The 23,312-nt window shown below is 41.8% G+C and overlaps 1 protein-coding gene across 7 annotated transcripts in view; it reads right to left on the bottom strand.

The window, feature by feature from the left end:
- The window catches only part of SUSD1 (sushi domain containing 1), a 154,855-nt gene that overhangs the window by 32,690 nt on the left and 98,853 nt on the right, over positions 1-23,312 (bottom strand). For all 7 annotated transcript variants that reach the window (XR_009495750.1, XM_002689945.7, XM_059889564.1 and 4 more), the window contains 2 exons: positions 9,569-9,660; positions 7,075-7,261 (listed from right to left, as the gene is read on the bottom strand). Coding sequence is in view for 6 of the 7 variants with exons in the window: in XM_002689945.7 (XP_002689991.2) it covers positions 7,075-7,261; positions 9,569-9,660 (279 nt within the window). In the remaining variant the exon portion in view is untranslated. The remainder of the gene's footprint in view (positions 1-7,074; positions 7,262-9,568; positions 9,661-23,312) is intronic.

Genomic DNA, 23,312 nt, shown 5'->3' on the forward strand with positions numbered 1-23,312 from the left:
CCATGTAAATTTAGCCTTATACCACACATCTAAACAAATTCCAGATGGGTGCAAGCTAAAATGTGAAAAGCAAAATTGTTAAGAAGCATTAGAAAACAGTAGAGAATAAGAACTGATCTGATTGCAGAGTAGGAAAGGCTTTTCTTGGCATGACCCGAGGCAGAAACTATAAAAGAATCAATAGAATTGATTACATGAAAACTTAAAATGTCTGAATGTCAAAAAGAATACTGAAAAGAAAATTCAAGAGTAGATAACCCGGGGTGCAATAGGTATAACAAAAGATTAATATCATTAATGTAGGCAAACCATTAAAATCAAAGAGAGAAAGGAAGTAACAGAAGTGCAAATGTGTTATTCCTCTAAGACCCACTGAAATGAACAAAAAGTAAAGGAAAATTTTGTCTGCACCAAACTTAAGCAAAGGTCCCAACCTTATGCTATAAACGTCAAGTAAGTGCAAGGAACTAACACGTGAATATATAAAAGTAAAGATACCCCAGAGGTTCTTTTCTAATCTTCAGCATCTCCTAATTGGACCACGACCCTCAGGCAGTGTGAGTGTGTTAGTGGCACAGTCGTGTCTGACTCTCTGATCCCATGGACTGTAGCCCACCAGGCTGGCATGATAAATTGAAATTGACAGCAGTGGAGAAAATAGAGCTTATGCCGTAAGTCATCAGGTATCACAAGGTGAGCTGCAAGCCCCTTGTCAGTAAGATTATCAGACTTGGCTTCCCAAGGAGAAGGAATCATCTTCTTTTTATCGTTATCTCCTTCAGCACTTAGCACTGGTCTTTGTACATAACCAATCAATAGGTATTTGCTGCATTAATTGTTATGTTTCAGTATACCTTTCAACCACCCAACACACAGAAAGCCTGCCTTTTAGGCTTTTAATATAAAGAAGCTTTCCCATTCATATTTTATAAACAGCTAATATTAATATAGGATGGGCTTCCCAGGTGGCACTGGTAGTAAAGAATCCACACGCCAGTGCAGGAGATATAAGAGATGTGGGTTCGATCCCTGGGTTGGGAAGATTCCCTGGAGAAGGGAATGGCAACCCACTCCAGTATTCTTCCCTGGAGAATCCCATGAACGGGGGAGCCTGGCAGGCTCTGGTCCACAGGGTCACAAAGAGTCGGACACAACTGAAGTGACTTAACACTCACACAGCGTTAACATAACATTGTGAAAATAACACATCCAGCCCACTTTCCTCTGTGGTGTACCATCTTGTCTCTGTGGGGCCTCGGAGGGGGTGCAGATGCTTTCAGTGAGAAGAGTGGGGAGACATCCATCCCCAAACAGTCATTTCCTTAAGGGGCTGGGGGTTGATCTGAAGTTAGAAAGTAGCTGGGAGATTTCTGGGGATAGAGGAACAGTTGACCCTTGGAGGTATGGAAGGACATATGTGCCTTCATCCTGGGCTGACCTAACATGAGGACCTCAGACATCAACGAATCTGTGTCCATGAAAGACTCTGAGAGAGCCTGGACAAAGAGGGAAACAGCTGGGATGAAGGCCAGCAGGAGCCAGGGTGGTGCCCTGCATCCAGCCTGTGGAGGTGAAGCCCTCCCTGCGGACACAGGAGTTCACAGCCCTTAGATGGTCTGTGGAAGAGAAGCCCACGTCAGGAGAACTCAAGACACCTGGTCCCGCATGGTCCTTTCCTGAGGACACAACAGTGAGAGACGAGGGGTCAGAGGTGCGGGCAGTGGTCTCTAGTCCTGTAGCAGGAATCAGAGCTATCCTGGCTGGACCTTTCTGCGAAAGGGATAGTCCAATAAAACTCGGGACACACCTGTGTTTTCAGTGGCTCTCCTGAACATCTGAAAAGGTGCATTCTCTTTTCCTTATTACGAATACAGAGATGGGGAAGTTCTCATGTACGTTGCCAGTCTTGGCACTGAGGATAGACTCAAGAAGAAATGATTTCTTGTACATATTTGTTTCCTTTTTCTCTTCCAGCACTCTTGGTTCCATTATGACTATTCAACCACAGATGATCACCGCATTGTGTCGAATAAATGGTTTATCTACCTGCAGGTACCGGCTTTCTCTCTCTCTTTCCTCCTCTCTTCCCTCCTCCCTCCACCTCTCCCACTCTGGTTCTCTCCTCTCTCTAAGAAGAAAATTTTGCCTATAAGTTTTTTGACTTGGCAAACCTAGATGCATATTAAAAAGCAGAGATATCACTTTGCCAATAAAGGTCCATATAGTCAAAGCTATGGTCTTTCCAATAGTCATGTACAGATATGAGAGTTGGACCATAAAGAAAGCTGAGCACTGAAGAATGGATGCTTTTGAACTGTGGTGTTGGAGAAGACTCTTGAGAGTCCCTTGGATTGCAAGGAGATCAAACCAGTCAATACTAAAGGAAATCAACCCTGAATATTCATTGGAAGGACTGAAGCTGAAGCTCCAATACTTTGGCCACCTAATGTGAAGAGCCAACTCATTGGAAAAGACCCTGATGCTGGGAAAGATTGGAGGCAGAAGAAGCGGGTGGCAGAGGATGAAATGGTTAAATAGTATCACTGACTCAATGGACATGAATCTGAGCAAAGTTTGGGACATAGCAGAGGACACAGGAGCCTGGCATGTGACCTCTATGAGGTCTCAAAGAGTTGAACATGACTGAGTGAGCAACAACAGAAAACAGCATGTCCTGTGTATGACAGCTCTTCTGACCCTTTGGGTCTACATCAAGGATGAACGTTCATTCTTCCCCTTGACCTAAAGGGTGTATGAATGAATGGTGGGGCTATTCTGAGGAATTCCCATCAACAGGCTGCCTGCGGAAGCGTGTGGGCCATGAGTCAGAAGCACTGCGCTCTCCTCTCATCTCACCACCCTTCTCACCAGCACCCTCTTGTTTTCACTGCAACACTTGCCTCTGTCCTTCAACATTCCGAAAACTTTCATTCTCCTCTGAGGTCAGCAATATATTTAAAGCGCATGCTTTCATCTTGTTCCCATCAGCGAGATTTAACTTAACATAAGACACTCAGAATGGAAATTCCATGCACTTTTCTTCTGGGAAACCAGCTGCTGCGTATTCCAGGTCCAAACCCCTTGCCTCACATTTCTGGTAAAATTCAAATTTTACGATTTTACTAAAAGAGTCACATCTTAGGCAACGAAGCATATCTGTTCTTCATTAAAGAGAGGGCTTGGAGTCTGTTTTTCTCTTGTTTGTTTGCTTAGAACTTTCACACTTTTTAAAAATTGCAAATTCTTTAAAGTGGGATAGAGACGGAAAACAGGCAGGCAGGGTCTCAATGAATTCAAACAGCTCAACAGTGTCCCCTGGTGGCCATGAGCACAGATACAGGGTGCGTGAGCTACCAGGCTGTGTTTCAGGTACAAAACAAGGTATAAATGAGGCTCATCAAGATGAAACTCTCTCTCCCAAATCAAAACATATGAAATGCTAATGTGAATCAGCAATGCAAAAACATCCAAACAGGAGAAGGACCAACGAGTGGGAGACTGAATAGCTATTCATCTTGATAAATCACCATGGGAAGAAATGCCCAAATTGAACATTTCCTTCCAACTCACCAGCTGGTGAATTCTTTTTTGGTCTAAAGCTTTCATTAACTAACCAGGCATTTTCTCAATGCCAATACCACCCGCTGGCCATTTGGAGATTGGTCTTCATATGCGTTCATTACAAAAATATTTCTTTGCTGTGTTATCACTGTCCTTACGTGGGCTAGCACGATCCTTATGTGTTGGGGATTCAAGGCAGAACACACAGACAAAAATCCCTGCCATCAGAGTGCTCCTATTTTAGTAGGGGAAAAGAAAACAAACAAGTAAAATTCAAAATACAAGTTCTGAAATGAGTTCTGTGAAGAAATTCAAACAGAGGAAATGGATGGAGCGTGATGGGGTGGTGATGGGGAGGTGATTTTTGAAAGGATGAATCTGAGCAGAAATCTGAGTGATAGGGCTTCCCTGGTGGCTCAGATGTAAAGAATCTGCCTGCAATACAGGAGATGCAGCTTTGATCCCTGGGCCAGGAAGATCCCCTGGAGAAGGAAATGGCCACCAGCTCCGGTGTTCTAGCCTGGGACATCCCATGTCAGGAGCCTGGCAGGCTGCAGTCCACGGGGTCGAAAAAGAATCAGACACGACTTAGTGACTACACAACAATGACAACCTGTGGAGAGAGTGTCTCAGGATGAGTAAGCCCAGATGGAAAGACCTGGATGCAAAAACAAGTCTGACCCGTTTGAGAAATAGCAAGGAAGGTAGGGAGGCAGCTGATGCTTAGAGAGAAAGAGAGAGGGCAGAGGAAGATGAGGTCAGTGAGGCAGGCAAGGGCCAGACTACACGTTCCATGGTCAGGCACATGGATTCTATTCCAACACTAACGCAAACTCATCAGACAGTTTTAAGCTGGGGATGACATGTTCTTATGTGAATGTTTTTCTTATTAATTTTTTTACTGGAATATAGTCGATTTACAATGTTGTGTTAGTTTCAGGCGTACAGCAAAGTGAATAAGTTTTACATATACATATATCCACTCTTTTTTAAGACTCTTTTTCCATACAGGTCATTACAGAGTATTGAGTAGAGTTCTTTGTGCTATACATAGGTCCTTATTTGTTATCTATTTTATATATTGTTGTGAAAGTGAAAGTCTCTCACTGCTAAGTCACTTCAGTCGTGTTCGACTCTGTGGGACCCCATAGATGGAAGCCCACCAGGATCCCCCGTCCCTGGGATTCTCCAGGCAAGAACACTGGAGTAGGTTGCCATTTCCTTCTCCAATGCGTGAAAGTGAAAAGTGAAAGGGAAGTCGCTCAGTCATGTCCGACTGTTAGCGACCCCATGGACATCAGCCTACCAGGCTCCTCCGTCCATGGGATTTTCCAGGCAAGAGTACTGGAATGGGGTGCCATTGCCTTCTCCGGAAAGTCTCTCAGTCGTGTCTAACTCTTTGCCACCCCAAGGACTATACAGTCCATGGAATTCTCCAGGCCAGAATACTGGAGTGGGTAGCTTTTTCCTTCTCCAAGGGATCTTCCCAACCCAGAGATCAAGCTGAGGTCTCCTGCATTGCAGGCAGATTCTTTACCAACTGAGCTACCAGGGAAGCCCTATACATGGTTGTGTGTATATGTCAATCCCACCTTCCCAATTTATCCTGCCCGTCCTTCCCTCCAGTAACTATGTTTGTTTTTTATATCTGTGACTCCATTTCTGTTTTGTAAATAAGTTCATTTGTACCATTTTTTAGATTCTACATATAAGCAACATTACATAATTGTTTTTCTCTGTCTGATTTACTTCACTTAGTATGACACTTTGAGTGATCTTCTTAAATATTTTTTATTTCAATTTAAAAAAAAAATTTTTTTAAAATCTTTTGGCTGCTCTGTGCAACGCATGGGATTTTAGCTCCCAGGGATCAAACTCACATCCCCTACATTGGAAGCATAAAGTCTTAACCACTGGACTGCCCAGGAAATCCCTTGAGTGATCTTTTTAAAGCTCTGGTGAAGATGAAGACCGCAGCAGGTGACAGGCAACTGTGGAAGCAGGGAGAAGATTTAGAAGCTATTGCAGGAGTCCAAGCAAGAAGTTGCTAGCTTGGATTAAGCTGCTAGTTGTAAAGGCAAAGGGGGTAGAAGTGGTTGGATTCATGTTTATTTCAGGAACAAGCCAGCTTGTTAAGGGCTAGAAACTGGTGGGAGAAGCAGAATCAATTACAATTACTTTATGGCTTGAGCAATGCCAATAACTGAGATAGAGAAGCCTGGGTGGAAAATGGATTTGTGGGGTAAAGACAAAGATCAGAAATCAAAAGTTCTATTGGTCTTGCTTATTAAATGTTCAAATAGGATATTGGAGACAGGTAGATATATGGAGCTCAGAGGAGAGAATGTGACTAGGACAGATACTCGGGAATTGTCGAAATACAGGTATTGTTTGTAGCCATGAGACTGGTAGAGATCACCGAGGCAGAAAGGGTAGATAATGAGGTAAAGGGATGAGAAGGCAGAGGGCGGGGCAACATTAAAGTAGATGGAACTGGTGGAACAGACTGGGAAAGAGCAGCCAGCGAGGCAGCAGGATCCAAAAGCCAAGAGAAAAGGTGTTTCAAGGAGGGGATGCCAAATGCTGTAGAGAAAATCAGATAAGAATAAAATTGGCCGGCGGATTTTGCAAGATAGAGACACTCCCAGTAAAGCATTGAGAACAAATGCCTCTGGACTGCAAACAAAGACAGAAGAGGAGGTAAGGATGTGGCGCCTCCACAACATTCTTGCAGGGAGGTTCACTGTAAAGACGGGAAAGACAGAGCAGCTGCAGGGAATATGGCACCCAAGGAAGTACGTCTGTCCTTGTTTGCATTTAAAAAGGAGACATGACAGCCTGCCAAGGCAGTGGTGGGACCCATTCTTTACTGGGGGAACAGACGCGGCAAGAAGGGATGGCAGGATTAAGGGAAGATGGGGGCAAGAGAGTTGGGACCAAGAGAGAAGATAAAATATAGGTTCTGCCTGCAGGCAGCCCCGGGAGACTTCGGGAGTAGGAAGTCCTCACCTGATTACTTCTAATTTATCAGGGAAATAAGACACAAGAGGCTGGAGGACACCATCACAGAATTGAGGCGAGATGAGAAAATGAGTGGAAAGTGATTTTCTAGGGTACTAGAGCAGGACTGCCAGTCACTCTCCCCCGGAGAGTAACCCACTCTTAAGGTACTTGTAACAGAATCACAAATAGGTTATTGAGAAAGAAACAGAGGACAAATTCTTCTTAAGGATGAAATAGTTCAAATATCCAGAAGAAATGTAACCAACACTCATGGATACACTCCCCAGATTTATTCAGTGCTGCTATTTTGTTTTAGATATCTTTTAAGAAATAAAACATTACAGTTTCAGGGAAGTCCCTTGAGAACCTCTCTCCAATCTTCATATCCTTCTTCCTCTTTCTCTTAAAGTTCATCATATAATGATAAAAAGTAATAGTGTGCCTCTTTGTTGGAGCCTATACAGCTCTGCGGCGATTTCATTCGGCCAAATGCTGTTATTCAAGATTTACCTGTTATCTGGGTTGTCAGGGAGATGACCACAGGAAGTTCAGAAGACAAAGCCTGGATGCTGACACTGTAGTTGGTACCTGGACTCAGGTCCAAACACGTCTCAGGAGTCTGACTGCTGGCAGTGATATTAAAGATCATTTCCTGGGCAAATCCTTTTTGATACCATCTCTGGCCCCAAATGTGGACCTGAAACATAGAAAAGTTCACCAGGTAAATTACTAGCTTGAAAGGCTGAATGCCTGGACACTTACTTTTTCTCATGGGCACTCTTGCTCTCCATTCTAAAGTTCCTCTAAAACGTGAAATACATTATGTGGTATCCTGGATGGGAGGAGGGTTTGGGAGAGGCTGGATATATGTATATGAATGGCTGAGTCCCTTTGCTGTTCCCCTGAAACTACCAGAACATTGTCAATAGGCTATGCCCCAACACAAAATAAAAAGTTTAAAGTTTGAGAAAACAAATATGAAATACAAGTAGAGCTGTAATACTATAAATATTTGGGAAGTCCATAATTACAATATCATCAGTAAAATAAATATATTTTTAAATCAAAATGCACATCAGGCCCTGAAACTGACGAGTTTCTCCTTTTTTGTTCCCACACACATAATGGCACATGCCCAGTGAGAAAGCCTGTTGGCAAACCTGAAGAAGGAAGGCCAGAGAACAATTTCCTAGGGAAAAAAAAAGAATCTGAACTAAGGCTTTTCCAGAGCAGGGTGTGCGTTAGGATACTCCTAGCCGGTTTCTGGTAAGACCTGGGAGGGTTTTTCTCCTGTCTCACCACCTTCTGACATTCCCAGCATCCGGACCAACAGATCCACTTTTCTTCCCACTTACTTTCTTCTAGCAGCGGCTCATCCCATGGTCTGTACCTTTGCTACAAACATATTTAGCTTTAAAAGTTCCCCCTTGACTCTCTAGGCAACACATTCAGACCCTTATCAGAGGCACCGGTGCAGAGAGACACACACCCATGAAAAGTCGCTGGCTTCCTTCCATGGATTCCGCCTGAACCTCAGCTCTGTGTCAGACTATGTTACACAGAGAAACTCTCATGTCTTTCTCATCAATCCCCAAAGTCTCTGACTTCAAACATGTGGCAGAAATGCCCACTTTCTTGCTTCTTCTTCTTCTTTTTTAAGAATTGCATTCAGTTTTTATTTTACGTTTTTAATTTTTATTGGAGTATAGTTAATTTACCATGTTGTGTTAATTTCAGGTGCACAGCAAAGGGAATCAGGTACACGCACACATGTATCCACTTTTTTAAGAGTCTTTTTCATATGGCTCATTAGAGAGTATTGAGTAGAGTTCCCTGTGCTACACCTCAGGCTCTTACCAGTTATCTGTTTTATATATGGTGGTATGTAGATGCCAGTCCCTGGGCCTCCCTGGTGGCACTAAGACTAAGAGATGTGGGTTCAGTCCCTGGGTTGGGAAGACCCCCTGGAGGAGGGCATGGCAACCCAGTCCAGTATTCGTGCTTGGAGAATACTGGAATGAATGACTTGCTTCTCTGTTACAAGTACCTCCCATGGACAGATGAGCTATGTGGGTCCATAGGGTCCCACAGAGTCAGACATGATTGCAGTGATTTAGCACGCACGCACGCATGTCAGTCCCAATCTCCCAATTTATCCCTCCCTCTCTTATCCCCTACCTCTAGTTCATTTGTACCCTTTTTTCACACTGGAGGATAATTGCTTTACAATGTCGTGTTGGTTTCTGCCATACAACAACGTGAATCAGCCGTAAGTATACACATGTCTCCTCCTTCTTGATGCTCGCTCCCACCACTCCACGCCATCCTACCCATCTAGGTTGTCACAGAGTACTGGGTTGAGCCTTCTTTATTATACAGCAACTTCCCACTAGCTATCTGTTTTATATATGCTAATGTGTATATTTCAATGCTGCTCTCTCAGTTCAGTCCACCCTCCCCTTCCCCTGCTAAATCCACAAGTCTGTTCTCCATGTCTGACAGGCATTAGTACCTGCAAATAGGCATTAGTAACTTTTTTTTTTTAGATTCCACATATAAATTATATCATATGATATTTGTCTTTCTTTGTCTGACTTATTCACTCAGTATGACAATCTTTGGATCCATCCGTGTTGCTGTAAATAGCATTATTTTGCTTTTTTAATGGCTGAGTAACAGTCCTTTGTATATATGTTACACATCTTTATCCATTCCTCTGTTGATGGGCATTTAGGTTGCTTCCATGCCCTGGCTACTGTAAATAGTGCTACAATGAACATTGGGGTGCATGTATCTTTTTGAATGATGTTTTCTCAGGGTATTTGCTCAGCAGTGGGATTCCTGGCTTATATGGTTCTTGCTTCTTATTGCAATTGTAACTATAAATCTTTCATTGATTATGGAAGCTATATAAGTGGGGTTTTTTGGGGGGGGGGTTGTTGATATTTTTTGAACCTCTCACACAAGACAAACACCTAAAAAAAAATAAGTTTCAGTAACTTACTAAATACATCTCCTCTATATCAGCTGTCTTCATACTTCTCCATCTCAAGCAGGTTTCATTAAATACTGAAATGTTACTGATGGTTTGTTTTACTGCAAGAGGAAAAGAATGAGAAATCAACTTATACCTTATACCAAAATACTACTTTCTAATTGAACAATCTTCCAAAGATAAGCATTTACAAGAGGATGCCTTCTGCACTATTTCAGTTTAGAAACTAGTGGTAGCAGTCCAAGAAACCCCACTTTTATATGCCTGTAAACTCAGTCCTGATGAAAGATTCACGACCAAAAGATACCCAATCAGAGGATCCTTCTTAAAAATTATGTGTCTATTCACTGCAAATTCCCTTGGTTTCCTAAGCTAAAACTCATTGTCTTTGCCTTGGACAAACCTCATTTAGACAAAAAAGCACCAGTTTGAAATTCTGAGCTGAGAGCAACACTTCAGCAGAGAACTGAGAATTGCTCCCTGAGGAAATAAAGAAGGCCACCTCAAACAGTCAGGCTTTTCATGATGGAAAGCGGGGAATGGTCCCTCTTGGTTTGGGCTTCCTCATCTTTTATTACTAAAGAACCATTCATTGGTCTCTGCTCAATGTCATGGTAATCAATCCAAAAGATACTTCAGATCTGGTACTGTGTAATATAGAGGCACATTCGTCAAGCTTTTAAAATAAAGACTGTGAAAGTGTTAATCGATCAGTCGTGTCCAATTCTCTGTGATTCTGTGGACTGTAGCCCACCAGACTCCTCTGTTCATGGGATTCTCCAGGAAGGAATACTGGAGTGGGTAGCCATTCCCTTCTCCAGGGGATCTTCCAGACCCATGGATCAGACCTGGGTCTCCTGCATTGCAGGCAGACTCTACTGCCTGCACCACCAGGGAAGCCCCAAATAAAGACTAGTTATTCAAAACTCTGGTATCAGAGGTTACTTCCTTCAAAGATGATCCCTGTCCCTAAACTGAAAATAATATATCAAACTTGCTAAGAAGTTTCATAGGAACACTATGATGATTAATATGTGATAAAGACAACTCCCAAAGCACCTGAAAAAAAGAAAATCTCATGAGAGCCAACCCTATTGTGTAACCCCCTCAATTAACAGGTTCCTTTGAAAGAAGCCAAGCCGAATGGACGTGACCCCTTTTTATGGATTGGGCAGCTTTGCCCGAAGAAAACCTGTTCCACAGGTCACAAGCTTTACTTCAAATGTTGTAAGACAAAGTAGGGAAGAAAGTATAGGTGATTCAGGTTAAGGCAATCTTGCTACTAGGTATAGAAGATGGTTTTAGAGATAAATAGCAGTGGTTAAAGGAAACTCACACTTCTTAAATTTTCAAAACATATATAATTTTAATAGTATTTAAACAGTTCCAGATCATACAAAAAGGTAGCAAGTTTCCAATTCATTCAGTATGACCGGATAATCGACAATGCCCAAGCTATACAAAATGGCACAACCAATAACTAAACACACTATGCCAAACTCAGTTATAAATATAAATACAAAAATACAAAATCAAATAATAGCAAATAGAAGTCAGCAATACATTCCAAGAGCAGTATACTAGAAACAAGGGAGATTTACTCCAGGAATACAGAGATGATCATTACTGCTGCTGCTGCTAAGTCACTTCAGTCGTGTCCGACTCTGTGCGACCCCATAGACGGCAGCCCACCAGGCTCCCCCGTCCCTGGGATTCTCCAGGCAAGAACACTGGAGTGGGTTGCCATTTCCTGCTCCAATGCATGAAAGGGAAAAGTGAAAGTGAAGTCGCTCAGTCGTGTCCGATTCTGTGTGACCCCATGGACTGCAGCCCACCAGGCTCCTCCATCCATGGGATTTTCCAGGCAAGAGTACTGGAGTGGGGTGCCATTGCCTTCTCCGTGATCATTATTAGGAAAGACATTAATAGATCAAAAGAGAAAAACCATACGGTCACTTTTATATTCATAATGGTTAACACATTTAATGGACATTCCTTTCTAGAAATCTTCATAAACTAGGATTTAATTTGATAGAAACTCACTGATTTAAAAGAGTGTTTATTAGAAAACACCATACTTAGTGGTAAAACAATGAAGCGATTTCTAGAAAAGTTAAGAACAATCCAAGGATGCATGGCGTGACAGCTGCTATTTAGCCCTTTTGTTGTTGTTTAGCCCCTGAGTCATGTCCGACTCTTGCAACCTTGTCAGGCTCCTCTATACTCAGGAGATTCTAGACAATGCAGACCTAGGCAATGAAAAGATGAGCTATAAATGCCAGAAAGAAAGGGATCAAATTATGCAACTGCTAGTGAATCGAAAAGAATCAACCAAAAAACAAATATACAATAGAAAAACAAATAATAGGAATTTGGCAAAGTGTACCCAAAGGTAAGAACATAGAAAAACTAACAGTTTTCTATATATCTGCAAGAACAAGTATGGTGGGCCGAATTACGGTCCTTCCAAAGACATCCACATCCTAGTTCCTAGAATCTGTATCATGTTACCTTAATGGCATACAGACTTTGCAAATGTAATTACAGTGTGGAAGATTATCCTGGATTATTCAGATGGGCTCAATGCAGTGACAAGGGTTCTTAAAAGAAGGAGACAAGATCAGAGCCAGAGAGAAATTTAAGGTTAAACTGAGGAGCTTTAAAGACTGAGGATGGGGCCACAAGCCAAGGAATATAGGCAGGCTCTAGAAACCAGAAAGGGCAAGGAAAGGGATTCTCCCTTTGAGCCCCCAGGATGAACACAGGCCTGCTCACACAAGTAAATTGAAACTACAAATAAAACAGAAAATTTAAAAGACCTCTATTCACAAGAGAAGAAAACATGAACAAACTTCAAATACCTAGAAATAAATCAGAGTAGAAATGTCCAAGACTTACATTGTGGCAGGAAAATTGAAATAATACTTTTCTTAAACAGACATGAGACTTTTCTTTTCTGATAAACAAGGAAAATAAGGAAGCAATGAACAAGCTGGGGAAACAGCATAAATAACCCTAAAAGAGGTAAGCAATCTTGATTATTCTTTAGCTGTTACTACAAACACTTGTAGCTCGATTTGTCCTTCACAAAGCTAAACAAAACTAATTACTCTCTGATTCCATATAAACTATACTCTGCACCTGGCATTCTTCTCTTGTAGCATTCTACATTTCAAAAAGGTCACAGGTCAATAACTTCAGAGACACCAGACCCAGTTGCTGTAGCCATTTTGAAATTTTACCAAAAAAAAAGCAAAACATTCATTAGGATATAAAACTTTTTCCCTGTCTCCCAGAGAGCAGGGCACAGCTCCTGAAGCACTAGCCTGCTGTGTTTCCCCTTTGCCTGGCAAAGAATAATTCTACTTTTTTATTTTCTCCAAACTCTATCTCCATATTTCTATTTGGCATCAGTTGAACAGGTGGGTCAAGATTTTGGCAACAACATGAAGGTTTTTTTTTCTCTGAAGGACATGAAAGAAAACAATAAAGAGAAAAATGCCACATCCTTGAATGAAAAGATAGGAAAGTGCAGATACCAATTCTCCACCACGTAACCTACAAGCGGAATGTACTTCCAAAGGTGATTCCATGGTCCTTCTTGGAATAAGTTTACTCATTCATTCAGTGAATATTTAGAAAGCTCTCACCATGTGCCAGGCACGCTTTGGAGCAGGATAAAGTGGTGAGAAAACGAAGTCCCTGCACCTAATGGGATTCATTCTAGTGAAAAAGGCAGAAAATAAGTGAAAAAATAAATCTTAAAATATAATCTTGGGACTTCCATGGTGGTCCAGTGGCTAAGACTCCGTGTTCCCAAGGCAGGGGGCCTGGGTTCAGTCCCTGGGAAGGGAACTAGATCCTGCATGCCACAGATAACTGTAATGTTAAGTAATGGTAGGTCCACAATTCCTTCTGTTCACAGGAAACATCTCACTGGTTAAGTTTAGGTTCATGTTGGTCAGAGAGTGACTCTCTCTAGATTCCCTTCTTTCCATCCAAAGAGCTCACGGTTTGAACTAAAGGTAGGTTGAATCCCTGCTGAGCTCACTTGGAGTGGAAAAAGGATCCCCAGTAGAAGGCAGCTCATGATGAATCTTGCCCTGCCCCACTCTCTGATCCTTTGCTCTATTAAATACTATACATGCCCGGTCTCTCATTCAAATGGCCATTCTCTGCTGCACTTTCAGTGGTCACTCTGCCTTCTCTCTCTCCTTTCCCCACCCACAGGGCCAATCTAAGCTAGAAGCCTGAAGCTGAAAAACCAGACCTGCAAGAATGACTCAGAGAAGAAAAATTTTGGCTCTTAGTTCATCAGATTCTTAGAAATTATGTTTCAGCCTTGTTAATGCAAGCAAGCAACTCTGGGCAAAATCAGTCATTACTTTCTCAGGGCTCCCAGAGTCCCCTGCAACTTCAAACTACACTTTATGCATTATATTACTATGTATGTATAATTATGCATGTGTGTATTATGAAACACCATGTCTCACTCATCTTTGTACACCTAGTGCCCGGGACAGTGGCGACCATGGCATTCCCTACTGTTAAAATGTAAGCAGTCAGAAGTATGAGGAAATCTAAGTACCTGATATACTGGGAGTGTGCAAGTTGCTCAATCATGTCCAGCCCATGCACTATAGCCTGCCAGGCTCCTCTATCCATGGGCTTCTCCTGACAAATACTGGAGTGGGTTGCCATGCCCTTCTCCAGGGAATCTTCCCAACCCAGAGATGGAACCCAGGTCTCCTGCACTGCAAGTGGATTCTTTACCAGCTGAGCTACGAGGGAAGCCCCTACCTGATATATTAACCAAATGGAATACAAGTACTCTGAATAAGACATGGTTCCTGCCCTTAATATGTATTTAATTGAGAAAAGTTACACACTATATCAATGTAACAAAAATATAAAAGGGTATATAATAAATGTCATAAGATAAATTTAAGTCACAGTTGACATTTGATAGATGCTTATTGCATTTCACATATTATGCTGGTTTTCCATGTGCATTAACACATTTAGTCTCACAACAAATCCATAACCTTATTCCCATTTTTAAAGTTAAGGCAGTTTAGCTACATGAGGTTAAATAACTTGCTTAAAGGCACAGAGATTGAAAACAGATCTGAGATTTGAATTTAGATAACCTGACTCCAGAGTAACTGTGCCAAACTCCTCCCAATATTTCCTCCTGGAAAAGATTCAGAAAGAAGAACATGTACTTTCAGTTGAGGGGATCATGAAAGAAGGGAATATAGGAACTGAAGAAGAGGGGTGAGGTTTCCAGGTAGAAGAAAGGGCAGGAGAGCAGAGATATGGAGGCGGAAAGTTAGCACTTAGAGAGTTTATTACAGGGCTTCCCTGGTGGCTCAGTGGGGAAGAATCTACCAGCCAATGCAGGAGACACTGGTAGGATCCCTGATCCGGGAAGATCCCACTTGCCACAGAGCAACTGAGCCCGTGCACCAGAACTACTGAGCCTGTGCTCTGAAGCCCACAAACTCTAGAGCCCACACTCCACAACAAGAGAAGCCTCTGCAATGAGAGGCCCGTGCCCTGCAAGGAAGAGTAGCCCCCGCTCGCCGCAACTAGAGAAAAGCCTGTGCAGCAGCAAATACCCAGCACAACCAGAAATAAATTTTCAAAAAAGAGTTCATTAAGATTAGCGTTCCAATTACTTCACTGATAGTGGTGGCCCCTTAAATGCAAATCTCTCCATACATTCTCCAAAATATACTTCCGATCAACTGGAAAAGCAAACAGAACAACATAAAACCAATACTGTCATCACCACTGGAAGAAAAGAGAAAACTGCAAACTTTAAATCACCTTTTATAAAAAAACGAATAGCAAATCCCAGCAAAGCTATCTCTCAATTGCCCACACAACATTCTAGAGAGTGAGGGGGTTCTAGAAGAGCCCTGTGAAAGAGAAGAAGGAAGCAAAGGGCCCAGTCATGAGTCAGAGTCACTCCCAGAAAGAGGAATTTCACCTTAAGGGTGAAAATACTGAAAAGGAGACCTGGCATATCAGAGTACTAACTACAAGCAAAAGAAGAAAAATCTATGAGACTTCAGGTCAAACCAGTCAATCCTAAGGGAAATCAACCCTGAGTATTCACTGGAAGGACTGATGCTGAAGCTAAAGCTCCAATAATTTGGCCACCTGATACAAAGAGCCAACTCACTGGAAAAGACCCTGATGATGGGAAAGATTGAGGGCAGGAGGAGAAGGGAGCAACAGAGGATGGGATGGTTGGATGGCATCAGTGACTCAGTGGAGATGAATTTGAGCAAACTCTGGGAGATGGTGAAGGACAGGGAAACTTAGTGTGCTGAGTTCATGGGGTTGCAAGGAGTCAGACACAACTTGGCAACTGAACGAGAAAGGTATTGCTTCTGGGAAAACAGAGGATAGAAAGGAAGGAATAGGTATCCTTTGGAAACTATGCGGTGACAGGAAAAAATAGTGCAGGGAGAAGGTACGATCCGATTAAGTCAAAGTGAAAGTCGCTCAGGCAGGCCCGACTCTTTGCAAGCCCATGGACCATACAGTCCATGGAATTCTCCAGGCCAGTACACTAGAGTGGTTAGCCGTTCCTTTCTCCAGGAGATCTTCCCAACCCAGGGATTAAACCCAGGTCTCCCACATTGCAGGCGGATTATTTACCAGCTGAGCCACAAGGGAAGCCCCATAAGTCAAAAGAGAACCCAAAATAGAAGAATACAGATAAACTACAACCACCTTTATAAAGCAAAAGGAAGCATAAGAAAGGATACAGGAAATATGAGAGCAGAAATGAATGATGTAGAGCAAGAGTCAGGAAATGTTTCTGTAGAGGGTCCAATAGTAAATATTTTGGGTTTTCTGGACCAGACGCTTCTGTTACAACTACTCAATCTTGGCTTTGTAGCACAAAAGCAACCAGACGATATGTAAATAAATGACTTGACTGTGTTCCAATAAAACTTTATTATGAAATCAGATGACAGGCCAGATTTGGCCCACAGTCCGTACTTTGCTAATCCCTGATGTGGAGTAGATCTAATTGTAGAAACAAATAGTAGATCTAATTAATAAAAAAAAAAAAACTTGACTTTTTTAAAATACTTATCAAAATAGACAAACTGCTAACTAATCAGCTAGAAAATAAAAAGGAAAAAATCAAGTAAAAGGAGAAATAATCTTTGAAATAAAAGAAAATTCAAAAAGTTACTTTTGCAGACCACCAGGCAAATAAATTTTGAAAACAGATAAAATGGGTAATTCCTAACACAGTTTACCAAAATGGCCTCCATTAGACATTAAAAGCTGAAACATACAATGTCCATAAAAAAAAAAAAAATTGAGATCATCAAGGAACTAACACAGAAAATCCCTAGGCCTAGACTGTTACCCAAAGGAATTCTACCTAACCGTCCAAGAACAGGTAGTCCAAATGCTTCATAAATTGTGATGATGAAGGAAATTTTCCAAATTCTTTTTATGAAACAAGGAAAATACTAATGTCTAAACCTGATAAGGATAGTCCAGAAGAAGAAAGAAAACTATAAATTCACATCACATGAATATTGGTGCAAAAATACTCAAAGAAAAGTAAGAAACAGAATCTAATGCCATATAAAAAAATAATGTACTAATGACCAAGTGGGATTTATTTCAGGAAAAGGGGCGAGAAAGAGAGAACAAGAGAGAGAAATGTGAAATTATATCTAATTAAAAAGTCACAAGGAAATGAAAAGAAAAAAGAACACCAAGTAGTGAGGTTTCCTTTGTACTGTATTAATGGATAGGGTAAACTAAGAAGTAAGTGGTCTTTTGTCTGATTTCAGCCAAGGAGAGAGCCTTGGAGCCTCTTTGTCTGTACACACGATTAGAATATGGTGGCCCTGAAACAGAAGAATGAGATGAACCCATTGCATTTAGAGCCATTTAAAGTCCATTTAATGATAAGCTCCAATTCCAAAGAACTTATTCATCTTTATTTATCCTCTGAGTATGGTTCTACCTAGCTGGATCTACAATGTCATTATCTTATAAAGAACAACCATTTTCTCTCTCCATTTTTGGCATATTACAGATGACTGGCTATTCCATGCAAAATATATGCTGATTTTTGGCTTGGCCAATGGCAAGTATGAGTTCCTCAAGCTGATGGCTTATAAGGAAGCAGGCTGACTTCAGACATACCTTTTCCACCCAGAAATGTTATTACAATATTTATCATTTTGTGGAAAAATATCAGAAACCAGGTTAAATTATTTGAGGTCTTTACTATCTTTTGTTTGGACTTCAATTCTGTGAACAGCAATCAGTTACAGGGGAAGTTTTATAAGGTCCCAAGAGATCCCAAATTATGCATGCTGTTAGAAAACCTGCTATCGTAAGCCACTTCATCAGTCAGACATTCTACCAGGGAATAGAGGAATAGTGGCCTGTTCCTCTTTTTTAGATACTTTTTAAAATTTACCAGCACTATTTTAGAAGTAACTAAATGCAAGCAACCCTCTTCTAAAGAGAACAGAAAAACCAGCATTCTCTTAGTCATAAATGATTCTGTTTTAAACCTCTAATTAGAAGCAGCCTAAATAGACAGTTGGTTTTTCAAGGTAAATATTGTCAAGAAAAAAAAATGGCTACAAATCAACTATCTGGAAAGCACAGTTACTATTTTTATTGCCCTTCTGTAACTCTATAAATAGGGTATCATTTTAGTTGTCCTTGATGTACATTTCAGTTTGTCCTAGAAGGATATAACCATTGTTCAAAGTTGAGAGTTCATTATTTTGCTGAAATTTTTCTTAAGACAAATTTGGTATCTAGTTACAACTACCATGATATTTTCAGGCTAAAAGTATGTGATCACATTGTAAGGACAGGAATTGAGATTCAACCATGGAGGGCAGATCTGTACATTTCCCTTAGCTTAGCTCCCTGGACTCGGCTTAGCCCTATAATGGAGGCAGGTGGCCTTCTTTTCGGGCACAGATCCTTGTAATTCAACTGGCAACACAGATCAACTGTTTCCTAGGGATGGATGAGACAGAATCATCTGAACACATGGGCCCCATCATTTATCGAGCAGCAATATTTAGGAAATATTTCCTGAAAAACATGGACTCCAGTTCATTCCTCCAAATAATCTGAACTAACCTGATCATACCCCTGAATCAAGTCAGATCAGCAGAGCACAGGCATTTCTAAGGCACCTTTCCTTGCCCACTGCACAATGAATCGTGCTTTTCTAAAATACAATGCAAAGAGTTGACTCATTGGAAAGGACCCTGATGCTGGGAGGGATTGGGGGCAGGAGGAGAAGGGGACGACAGAGGATGAGATGGCTGATGGCATCACTGACTCGATGGACGTGAATCTGGGTGAACTCCGAGAGTTGGTGATGGACAGGGAGGCCTGGTGTGCAGCGATTCATGGGGTCGCAAAGAGTCGGACACGACTGAGCAACTGAACTGAACTGAACTGAACTGAAAATACAATGAGCCATGTTGAGGGGCAATATAAGAAACAGCATCATAAAATCATAAAATGCTGCTCAAACACTGAATTACTTATGAACCACCCCCCTGAATCAGAAATTTCTATATGTTGAAAATAACTTTACTTCTTTCCAAAAACACCATTTGTTGTAATCTTATAAGTCATGTAATGCCTTCCTTCCTGACTGGATGGGTTGAAAACTTAAACCTAAATGTGCGAGCCACTGATGAAAAAGTAAATAGATTATAAGGATATGAATTATTCTTAGCCTTATTCTGACATCTTTTTTAGGTCCTGAGTTTGTTTTACATTCTTCTTTAGGTTACCTACTTATTTTACACACCCATGTAGGTCACTTAGCTTTCCTGGTGGCTCAGATGGTAAAGAATCTGTGTGCAATGTGGGAGACCCAGGTGCGATCCCTGGGTTGGGAAGATCTGCTGGAGGAGGAAATGGCAACCCACTCCAGTATTCTTGCCAGGTTAATCCCACCATCAGAGGAGCCTGGCGGGCTACAATCCATAGGGTCGCAAAGAGTCGGACACAACTGAGCAACTAACACTTTCCCTATGGTACAGGTTACTTAAAGTCCTAGAAAGAAAAGATGGACTATAAATAAAAACTTTTGTTTGAAAAAAAATCTATATTTAACATTAATACAATAAATCACAAAGGAAAGATCAATTGATTGGACTGCATAGAAACCTAAAACCTTTATACATCAGACATCATAAACAAATTTAAAAAAATAAAACAGGATAAGTATTTGACACAAATAATTTGGCACCAATAATAAACTCTTACTCGATGAATAAGTTGTACATATCAATGAAAACACAGAATTGAACAGATAAATGTAATAACAATGGTAAAGAAATCAGTCAAGAAATTTGGATGTTGAAATACATGAATTTGGAGGAACTTAGAGTTACTTTCCTAACTTACACTCCTAGAACTAGAATGGATCTTTCCCAATCAACTCTCTAACGTTATAGAGGTCATGTGTGTTAAAGCTTGCTAGTTACCTGTCTCCTGATTTTTACAAAAGAAAGAACAATTATGGCCTCTCTCCACTCCCTACTCACTAATCCTCAAGGAATGAACAGTAATATGTAATCTGACAGGTAAGAAGAGGGCTACTATTCCTTCGGTCACATTTCCTAGTGGGTGGAGTTCATATGTCATAGGTCACTGCCCAAAGAAGCAGATCCTTGCTGTCTGGGACCTGCCTATACTCAGGTGCAAGGGACATGTGTAACTCGTTTCCGAGAAGTGAGTAACTGGTCTCTGCCCACTCCTTCTCCTCGGATCATCAGCCTGAGACTGGATGGGTAAGGCAGGCGGGTCCCTGTGCAGACCCAACTACCCAAACTTCCAGGGGGAAAGACAATAGGAAACCCCATTTTGCCACACACATCTAAGCCTCATTCTCCAGTATTACTAGAACTATGTTGGGGTAATTCCTGGGAACTTGCTCAGGCAAATAAAGTCGATACTTTACTTTTCATGTGTCAGGCTGCAGAAGTGGGGTAGGTAAGATTCACGCTCTTCTACCTGCAACATGTGAATACACTGAGGTTATATCAAGACAAGAGCCACGACCGGGGAGCAAAGCACCACCGGGAGAGATGGAGGCTCTTGGTCTCTATACTAGAATTGCAAGAATAGATCAAGCACTGAGACCTGCCTGGTGGTCCAGGGGATAAGACTCCGTGCTCCCAGTGCAGCAGGCCTGGGCTCCATCCCTGACCAGGGAGCTACAGCCCATGCACCACAACGAAGACTTGGTGTAGCCACGTTAAAAAATAATTAGATGGGGTATTGATAGATATTCAATTACCAGGAAAACTTCACATATCAGGCAAAATGTGTGAGTTTCTTAAGCATAAGCACTTTGAATTATTTTGTCCACCACTTTTTTGGGGGGAGGTCTTTCTCTTTATCGTGTCTTTTCTTCTAAGTAAAGGTTTTAATTTGCCCAGAAGTAGCTAAGTAGCTTGTGTGGTTAGAGCAGTGCTGTTCAAAACATGGACTGGCAGCATCAACAAGGCCTGGAAACTTACTAGAAATGAAATTTTGAGGTCTGTGCTCCAGGCCTGCTGAGTCAGAACCTCTAGGTTGGAGTTCAGGAACCTATGCTTTAATAAGCTCTCCAGGTAATTCTTGTGTTAGCTAAAGTTCGTGAAACACAAAAAGATCATTAGTGGCAGATTTTGATAGATTTTAGAGAGCATCTGGGAGAGCCAGACATTAGCGGACAACAGGAGATTAGCTGCCCCAAATTCTGTCTCTCTTTATCTTGTTCAGAATGAAGAGATCTGAGAAAAGACTGAACCCATGGTTTGTCTACAGGCTCAGGAGTCACCCCAACATCACAGGCTCTCAAATTGCTCTGGATTGTTTTACAGAGCCCCAGACTGAGAAGCTCAAACCAGTTAATCCTAAAGCATCAGTCCTTCCAATCCTACTTGTTGGAAGGACTGATGCTGAAGCTGAAGCTCCAATGTTTTGGCCACATGATGCAAAGAGCCAACTCACTGGAAAAGACCCTGAGCTGGGAAAGACTGAAGGCAGAAGAGTAGGGCAACAGAGGATGAGATGGTTGGATGGCATCACCAATTCAATGGACATGAACTTGGGCAAACTCTGGGAGGCAGTAAGGGACAGGGAGGCCTCCAGACATGCAGCCTGGAGGACTGCATTGGACCCCTGCAGTCCAGGGGTCACAAGGAGTCAGACATGACTTAGCAACTGAACAACAACAACAGCCTGGGGATTCTAGAGCAGGGATTCTTCCTGGTTGAAAAGGGGATAAAATCCAGTGGGATTATTACAAACTCAAGTGCTGAGGAAAAGTCATAAATGGTATTGGCTAGAATCCTTTCTTTCTAAAGATGAGATTTGCTCAAGCTCTGAAAAAGGAATGAAATCAGTTTACAGAAGAGGTTTACATCTTGCAAATGGGACAATATTGGGAGAAAATGGAATAAAGTGAAGGAGGAGAAGAAAATTTGAAATCATATTCGGTTCAGTTCAGTCGCTCAGTTGCGTCCAGCTGTGACTGTGACCCCATGGACTGCATGCAGCACGCCCAGCTTCCCTGTCCATCACCAACTCCCGGAGCTTGCTCAAACTCATGTCACTGAGTCAGTGATGCCATCCAACCATCTCATCCTCTGTCGTCCCCTTCTCCTCCCGCCTTTAATCTTTCCCAGCATCAGGGTCTTTCCCAATGAATCAGTTCTTCCCATCAGGTGGCCAAAGTATTGGAGTTTCAGCTTCAGTATCAGTTCGTACAATGAATATTCAAGAGATTTCCTTTAGGATGGACTGGTTGGATCTCCTTGCAGTCCAAGGGTCTTCTCCAACACCACAGTTCAAAAGCATCAATTCTTCGGCGCTCAGCTTTCTTTATCGTCCAACTCTTACATGACTACTGGAAAAACCATAGCTTTGACTAAACGGACCTTTGTCGGCAAAGTAATGTCTCTGCTTTTCAATATGCTGTCTAGGTTGGTCATAGCTTTTCTTCCAAGGAGCAAGTGTCTTTTAATTTCATGGCTGCAGTCACCATCTGCAGTGATTTTGGAGCCCCCCAAAATAAAATCTGTCACTGTTTCCATTGTTCTCCCATCTATTTGCCTTGAAGTGATGGGACCAGATGCCATGATCTTCATTTTCTGAATGTTGAGTTTCGAGCCAACTTTTTCACTCTCCTCTTTCACTTTCATCAAGAGGCTCTTTAGCCTTTAGCCTCTTAGTTTAGTTCTTCTTCACTTTCTGTCATAAGAGTGGTGTCATCTGCATATCTGAGGTGACTGATATTTCTCCCAGTAATCTTGATTCCAGCTTGTGCTTCATCCAACCCAGCATTTCATATGATGTACTCTGCATATAAGTTAAATAAGCAGGGTGACAATATACAGCCTTGATGTACTCCTTTCCTGATTTGGAACCAGTCTGTTGATCCATGTCCAGTTCTAACTGTTGCCTCTTGACCTGAATACAGATTTCTCAGCAGACAGGTAAGATGGTCTGGTATTCCCATCTCTTTCAGAATTGTCCACAGTTTCTTGTGATCCACACAGTCAAAGGCTTTGGCATAGTCAATACAGCAGAAGTAGGTGTTTTTCTGGAACTCTCTTGCTTTTTCAATGATCCAGTGGGTGTTGGCAATTTGATACCTGGTTCCTCTCCCTTTTCTAAATCCAGCTTGAACATCTAGAAGTTCATGGTTCACGTACTGTTGAAGCCA

Source organism: Bos taurus, chromosome 8 (genome assembly GCF_002263795.3).
Source record: "Bos taurus isolate L1 Dominette 01449 registration number 42190680 breed Hereford chromosome 8, ARS-UCD2.0, whole genome shotgun sequence".
NCBI lineage: Eukaryota > Metazoa > Chordata > Mammalia > Artiodactyla > Bovidae > Bos > Bos taurus.